At 38.5% G+C, this 8,631-nt stretch overlaps 1 protein-coding gene across 1 annotated transcript; it reads left to right on the forward strand.

Moving 5' to 3' along the window:
- The first annotated feature begins 1,247 nt into the window (after positions 1-1,247).
- On the forward strand, positions 1,248-4,143 carry LOC131968864 (probable N-acetyltransferase camello). Its single transcript, XM_059329911.1, has 2 exons — positions 1,248-1,289; positions 2,739-4,143. Exon 2 carries the CDS (start codon positions 2,751-2,753, stop codon positions 3,426-3,428), a length of 678 nt encoding a protein of 225 aa, XP_059185894.1. The 5' UTR covers positions 1,248-1,289; positions 2,739-2,750; the 3' UTR covers positions 3,429-4,143.
- The last annotated feature ends 4,488 nt before the right edge of the window (positions 4,144-8,631 follow it).

Genomic DNA, 8,631 nt, shown 5'->3' on the forward strand with positions numbered 1-8,631 from the left:
TGAAGACTCCTATTTTGTATCTAATTGTTTCCATCATTATGTTTGACTGAGGGCAACAGTAATTTTTTGTCAAAATTGTTTTTTTTGGCCTAAATCATCTCATCATGACGCCGGCCACCTATGGTAAAATCACCTACACCCTCAGTTGATCAGATCATGTGATTTTACCCCTTTAAGATAATGGCCTATGTCAAGTGTGTGACTTAAGCGGATTTATTATGCCTAAGTCAAAATAAAATGTGACTTAGGCGATTTTTTTGAACATGCCTTTGTGACTTAAGCAAGATATGGTAACACTTTATTTTGAAGGTGTCATAAGAGTGACATGAGCGTGTCATAAACATGACATGGGATGTGTCATGAACATTAATGACACTTTGAAGTAACATTAATGCTCATGATACTTGTCATGTCATGTTTCTGACAGGCTTGTGTGACACCTTCAAAATAAAGTGATACCATATCTTGCTTAAGTCACAAAGGTATGTTCAAAAAATTGCTTAAGTCATTTATTTCTCTTAAGTTACATACTTTACACACAATGTTATTACTATGCCAATAGTCATTCTTTGTTACATCCTTTTTGAGTGAAATGATCAATAAATGTCATATGTTACACTCTTGGTGAAGTTTTTTGTGTTTCCTGCAAAACTTGAAAAAATGAGTTAGGCGATTATTTTAACAGGGTGACGTTATGTAATGTTAATAAATGTGTATCCGACCACTTGTGAATGTGTTTCAATGAGTGGCCTCAAATAACCTTTTCATAAAACAGGAAACCCGATTAGTCTGTTTGAAAGTTATATAATCAAACAATCAGGAAGTTGACGAAGAGCTGACTTGACAAGAATCTTCTTCGCACTGTCCGTGTTGTGTTCGTTAGGATTGGACCCCAAAGCAGAGAGACGTGCACACACTGATGGGTGAGAACTGAAAAATGTCTTTAATGACACGAACCAAAAAACCATACAAGGCAGGCTGCAGTGGCAGGGAGCTGGCTGGCAGGAGGAAATCTTCTGAGGCTTCAGGTGTACAGGGGGACAGCATGCCGGGAAGCAAAGGAATAATCTGGCAGTGATCTGGAGGGAAGACCAGGCTTAAGTACTGGGGGAAATGAGCTGAGTGGATGCAGGTGTGCCACTGCTGCCAACAGGAGGAGCCAGCCACGCCCCCTTCCACACACAAGCTCTGCAGAGAAAAAGAAAAGGGAGGGTGAACAGAGAGAACAAAAGGAAAAAAACACAACAACCAAGACAAACTAAACTGAACCATAACAGTCCGACTGAAAGGTAAAGATAATATCAGTATTTTGCATGATGACAGAGATGTGTACTTGCGTAAAGTTATAGCGCACACCCAAGCCTCGCCCCTCCCGGTCCGGAGGGGAAACAAACAATGCATCACTCTCTATTGATGTATGTGTAGGAGTAGTGACAGCAGCCGCCGCCCTGTCTGTTAGTAAACAACAGAAACATGTCGGGAAAGCTGGTGTGTGCTTAAATGCACTACCAACAGGGTAAAGAATTTTTACAAGCTGACGACTCGAAAAAAAACGAGTTTTAAAAAGGATAAACGTGTACAGACACAAACGGACGTGAGACATCAGTAGTGCCAATGTGGAAACTGCCATGTTGGCACACAGTATGCCTAACTGAGTTCAGTGCATATTGCCACTCAGTAATTACTCCAATCGATGTATCCAGGCTAACTACATTACGAACAAGTTATGCTAAAGCATTTTGGTAGGCTGTAACTTGTGTTTTGGTGGAATATAGAAATAAACCAGAAAGCTGCAGTAGCCTATTTAGTGTCCAAGTAGCTAACATTAGTTTGGTAACAGCTACATTGTCCTCTCTGGGGGACATAATGTGCTAAAATAATCATTTGAAATGTTTAAATCTAATGTTTTAGCTAGAAACAGACAAGTGATTGTTTTAAGTAAACATATATGGTCAACCTGTTAATATAATTGCATAGCCTAACTAATTTTTTCAAGTTTTGCAGGAAACACAAAAAACTTCAAAAAACTTATCGAAACTGATCATTTCACTCAAAAAGTATGTAACAAAGGATGGCTATTGGCATAGTGATAACACTGTGTGTAAATTATGTAATTAAGAGAAATAAATGACTTAGGTATTTTTTTGAACATGTCTTTGTGATTTAAGCAAGATATGGTATCACTTTATTTTGAAGGTGTCTACATAAGAGTCACACAAGCCTGTCAGAAACATGACATGACAAGTATCATGAGCATTAATGTTACTTCAAAGTGTCATTAATGTTCATGACACATTCTATGTCATGTTTATGACATGCTCATGTCACTCTTATGCAGACACCTTCAAATTGAAGTGTTACCATATCTTGCTTAAGTCACAAAGGCATGTTCAAAAAATCGCCTAAGTCACATTTTATTTTCATTTTATAAATCAGCTTAAGTCACACACTTGACATAGGCCATTATCTTAAAGGGGTAAAATCACATGATCTGATCAACTGAGGATGCAGGAGATTTTACCATAGGCTGCCGGCGTCATGAGGAGATGATTTAGGCAAAAAAAAAATTGACATAAAAATGACTTAGGCCATTATTTTAACAGTGCGACGATATATAAAATATTAGTTTGTCTGGTTACAAACCGAAAGATAATTGGATTTTGAATAATATAATAATGAAATAACTAGGAAATCTGATAAGATGAAACTAGTGAATGTTTGGCATTTTTCTTCTATAGCACCATCTGGTCATGAAGCTGGTGATCCGTCAGTACCGTCCCTCAGACAAGGACACGGTGCTCACCCTGTTGAGTGATGGCAGCCTGGAGCACATCGGTCCATGTTTTCACAACGCAATGACCAGCCCTCTCTACCTCGCCATCACCCTGGCTCTGTGTGTTGCTGGCTACATGCTTGGCTCTGTGTTAGGGGCTGTGGTGTTACCAGGAGCCTGGGTGGGCCTTATCTACTACTGCTGTTATGAGACATATGCTAGTTCTCTCAGGCAGAAACTCAGGACAGACATGCAGGACATCCCTGGGAACTATCTGAGCAGACCAGATGACAATTTCTGGGTGGCGGAAACTGAGGTTGATGGGAGGGCTCAGGTCATGGGTATGGTGGCTGTAGTGGCCAAACAAAGTGGGAAAGAAAGATATGGAGAAATGCACAAATTGATCGTCTCACCATCATTCAGACGAGTGGGCCTGGGCTCCAGGTTGGCTCAGACTGTGGTTGACTTCTGCAAAGAACGAGGCTTCTCCAAGGTGGTGCTGGATACCAGCTCCACTCGGACCGCTTCTGTGGCCCTGTACAAGAAACTTGGGTTCAATCTTGTCCTCTCGTATACTAAAAAAACATGTCCTTTTTGGATTGTAAAGCTGGCCATGGTGAAGAATTTAATAATGGAAAAACAGCTGAAGACCTGAAAAAATCCTGATAAGCTTCTGTGATGTCCCTGTTACGTATCTCCTCATCAGTGCTTTAAGATTTTTGCTTCAATAACACTTCACTGAAACCATCATGTCTCACAAAAATGCCAGACCAATTTCAGGGGCGACGCCAGGAATTTTTCAGTGCAGAAGCTCATTAGTTGATACATGATTAACCTGGGCTACAATGTAAGCATATGGGTGGCTCTAGAGCATGCAGATTGTACTTTAATCTTATGTCACTTTCTACTTTTACTTCATTACTTTTCAGATATGTGTGTTGTAATGTTCTATACAAATTAATTTTTGCAAACATTTGCATATTTAAACATACTATTTGAGACAAATAGATATTCTATTGCCTCAGGGTGCCAGTTTGCTGAGACAACTTGTTAAACCGGTCCTTGTTGAGGAGCAGCAAAATCAAACTTGTGGCTCAAATGTACTGTAGGAGCTGAATGTGTTTGGTTGAGTTTTTATCTGTGGTGTAATTCACTCAATGTATATGTGGGGTCGCTATGCTGTTACCTGGGGAGCTCAAGTGTATATAGGTGTGATTGTTCACTCTTTGTGCAGGGTTTGACCCGCAAGGGCAAACGTTTTTTTGACCGCCGCTGTAGCGCTATAACGCTGTAACTCTTCATGTCGGTATTTTGTTTGTATGTTTTTCTTTATTTACATGGCACGGCAATAAACGCACTGTGTTGTGGAACAGCGTGAACATTTATTCAATGCGGTATGAGAGCATCAGCCGTGTCAACCAGGTTATTCCGGGACTCAAATACCTCAGTAACTCAGTACAAGACTGAGCTCCTATAATATGTACTATGAACACGACAGAACAAACAATATGAGCCTGTTTGAAAATGAACTTCACCTTGGTTTATATAATGCCAGCATTGACAAAGACTTTATCTTTAAACACTACAAGTGGGCCTGGGCTCCAGTCTAGTCCTCTCATACACAGAAAAAGTAGCCCTTGTTTGGATTGTAAAGCTGGCCAGGGCTAGGGTTTTAATAAAGGAAAAACAGCTCTAGACATGAAATAATCCTGATTATGGTCCTCTGTGTCAAAGCAGAATATGGACAATATAGAATCACCTTCATAATGTCTAAAAAGCCCTGCTGGAAATAACAATAGTTTTTGTGGTTTTGTGGAGATTGAGATTGTGATACATTGTGTTTAATCTATGAGGCCGTAATGTAGTTGCATCTTCATATGCTTTTTATAGCATCATGAAAACTGTCCTGTTAACATGAAAAAAAAAAAAAACATAATCAGGATGCACACTGTCTGCCGCTGCCACTGTGGGTTTTTTTTATTCTACCACTAGGAGGTGCCAAATACATAAGTTCAAATGTTTAAACTCCAAAACATTGTAGTTGGAGACACTTGTTATTCTACTATTTCTACCAGAAATGATTTAGATCAGTGTTGACAGGGAGTTGGAGGCATAACATGTATGTGAAAAATGTTCTCGTCCTGTGTATAACATACAGTAAACCTCCTCCTGTGTTTCATCCAGTCGGACACTGAAGATGAATGGATGCCTCACAGTAAAGGATGATGAGAAAAGATATGCTGCTTGTTCACATGCAGCCTGTTGCACAATAGTAGAATACGCACACAAGTGGCTTGTAAGAGTGATTTAGAAGAGCTTGCTGATTTCCTTGTGTTTTCAACTTTCTCTTTGGCACATACGCAATTTACAAGTGGTCCAGACCCATTGTAGGAGTAATGCATTTTTTCACTAATGTATAATATATTTCATCACTTGGAAGCGGTATTAAGTTATAAATTATAAAGTGAGAGAAAGTTAAGATAACAAAACAAAATTGTTCTTGCATGAGGCCAAATGTCACAAAAAACTGGTACAACAATAAGTACAAAGATTTGAATAAAAATAGATTAGTTTAGATAATGTATGTATAATTGTTAAGGTACTTTACTTAAGTACTTCCATTTATGCTGGTTTATAATTGGCATCTTCTCCATTTAGTTTTTACAATACGTTACTTAGTTTGTGCATTCTAATATAATAAGCTACAAATTACATTTCAAGGCATGTGATCAGTAACACTATCTGAAGGCCAGTGTTGATTCTGTTACACGCTTGGAAAGGGAGGGGTGGGGGGGAAATTCAATCTGTTGCAATCTGCAATTTCCCCACTACATGCCACTAAATCTATTCACATAATCTATTGCTTGGATTTGAATGTAATGGCCAATCAAATGTTCCTACTACATTTATAAAATGTCTATATTATAATTCTTACGTATTTTAAAGTGCTTTAGGTAAGAAAAAATCAAAAAAAGATTTGGTCTACTATCTCCACTTGGCACATAGCAGAAAACGTTCTCTCTAGTTCATTCCTCTGATCTTTCAAAAACCTATTTTTTTGCATTCTTGTACCCACAAAACCAACACATGACACTTGTTTTGAGTTCACATACACACATTTCAGGTGAATGACACTTGGCAGCTGTCCAAAGCAAAGAGTGCGATTGAGAAACCAGAGGTAAAGTTACTCCTGCCTGTGTTATAACACTTGGCAGTGTTTTGTGTGCACTATCTGTCCATCAAAGGCTTTGAGTTCAACACTTGTGATAAAACCAAACAAGATGGCAATATTGAATCTGTGGCAGTTGTTGGAGAGGCTGAGGGGACAAACATATCAAGGTTTGTACTGTTAAAGGCCTCCCATGTGAGTCAACACACAGCATGTGTACACTCTGTGATATTGTTTTCACACTGTACATGTACAGATACACCAGAGATACATCTTCTGATCATTATTAATAAATAACTATATATAATGTTGTTTGGGGTGCACCTATTTGTGGAACTATTGTGGGTGGATTCTTAACACAAACCCTCTTAGGCAGTCTGGGGCATGCATCTTAAATTGAAATGCATAATTTTGGTGCTGTTTAAAGTGGGACATAAAGTGTAGGATTTGAGCCAGATGATTCTGACCCAATTACTGAGCCACATACTTATACAGTAGGAGTTGGAATAAAACAGCATTTATAGAATTGTATAGTGTATGCCCAGCTTAAGAGGCTAGATCCGTGAATAACTCCTATTTCTTCTGCTAATCCAAAAAAAACAACAACCTTAAGTTAACTCAAGCAATGTAAAATGTTTATATTAAAATATAGGAAAAGATTTGGGTTGTTAAAAAAAACAAAATCAAAGCAAATAATGCTCTCACGTAACACACCAGAGACCAGGTCATTTATTTGAGAAAAAAAAGATGGCAGCTTGGTGGCCCCCCGGTGGCTTTGGGGCTCCTATACACATGCGAGTCAGAAAAACAGGAAAAAAAAGAAGCGATGGCAATAATTTGTGATTCTTCAAAACAGTCTTCCCAAACACAAATACTAATCCTTAACGGTATCAAACATTATATTTAAGCACGTAGGAGGAAAATAACTCTATTTTGACAATAGAGTTATATTTATTTAACCCCAAATTAAACATTCAAACATTCTGCAGCAGGATATGAATAACTTCTAGTTTTGTGTTTAAACACAAATCTAGAAGTGATTTTGGATTTGGGGGAAATATTATTAATACATAATATTACAAAAAAAGATAAAAAAAGATGTATGATTTTAGATCAAGTTAGACAGCAGCTAAAATGAGCCCTAATTTAGCCTAAACTGGTACTTGTGCTATAATCTATCAATAATTATAATCCAATAATATAATGTAGCGATATTACTATGTGATGGGACATGCTACGTAATGAGTGCCTTCACTTTGAAATGACTAAAAGAGAGGAGATTTTTATTATCTCTGATAACAAGACATTCTGCTTTTCCCATTTTACCTTTATTGGACAGTGCAGATACAGACAGATAAAAGAGAAAGAGAGGAACTTGACTAAAGTCCATTGGCTTGATTGGACCGGGGACCTTGTAGTTATACAACATCTGAACCACAAGGTCACCAGATCCATGTCAAGCGAGGCGAAACATCAAGTAGACCGAGCTTGTTCCAAAACAAGAAACAAGTGAATCTGGGTTAGGCTCCCACCTGCAATGGACAAATCCTACACATTGTTCCTTTAAAGGGATAGTTAGGAATTTCTTGGGAGGTTGTATGATATGAGGTACTTATCCATAGTTAGTGTATTGCCTCCAGTATATGACGGCACGGCCCCAGTTTGGAGAAAAAAGGTAGGAGTTCCAATATGAAAGCTAAACAATGTACTGCTGTTGACAGGGACAGCAGCAAATGTATATTAGCCACCTAAAAAAATGACCCAGCGAAAGAAAAATCTGGATCAGTTTTCTCAACCGTAGAACTTCCATATTCCTACACAACTGTGTTACTCTGCAGATCAGCTGTTCAGACTTTCCACATGTTATGGAAGAGACAACAAACACACAAGAAAATCATCCTTTTTTCAGATTCGGCCTTATTCAAATGAAATGAAGAAACGTATAATTGAAAGGGTCGAGAATGTCATCAAGTTTTTTTTTAACAAAGTGAGCCTCGAAGGTTTAAATCTGCCAATAAGATCAGTGTAACGCAACTGTTGCAATAACTTACACAACAGACAAACACTCACTCACACACATACATGTGCACGTGTCCAACAAATAGAACAGCGGGTTCACAACAAGTTGCTAGTACTGGCAAAATCTTCCAGTTGCACAAAACCGGAGGACAAATGCCCAAGTACACACACGCACGCAGCTGCCAAAATGTGTGATAGCTATTTGATCAGGTCATGTTGACAGATTGACCCTTTAATGATAAACAGACGGACATCTCCTCTGTGCTCCCCGGGAGGCGGCAGACTGCGGGGACCCTGACTTCCTCTGCAGGCCGTTAATAAAGAACACGGCTCGGGTCAAACAAATAAACACTCTGTCCCCAAGTTCATCATTTGTGGGTTTTTGCTTTTACCGTAAACGGACGACACGAACAAAATGTTTTTCTGACCTTGTGACCCTCTGAACCAAAAGCTTGATAAGGCATTAGTCAGTTTGTAAAAAGGGACAGTTCAACAAGTTTTACTCCATTTCTGAAGAGATGACACCGATTTACTGTAAATAAATAAGTTGATGTCTTATTTTAGGGGATATACTCAAACTGTATATTGATAATTACATCAGGGACTTCTTAAAGAGTCACCATTTATACACTGTATTCTGTTATTTTGATTTAAAAAAAATATTAATTTG

This window comes from Centropristis striata, chromosome 3, assembly GCF_030273125.1.
Source record: "Centropristis striata isolate RG_2023a ecotype Rhode Island chromosome 3, C.striata_1.0, whole genome shotgun sequence".
Taxonomy (NCBI): Eukaryota; Metazoa; Chordata; class Actinopteri; order Perciformes; family Serranidae; genus Centropristis; species Centropristis striata.

Excerpts from the sequence above, each read along its gene's own strand:
- LOC131968864 (XM_059329911.1), top strand. The coding sequence starts at position 2,751 with ATGAAGCTGGTGATCCGTCAGTACCGTCCCTCAGACAAGGACACGGTG.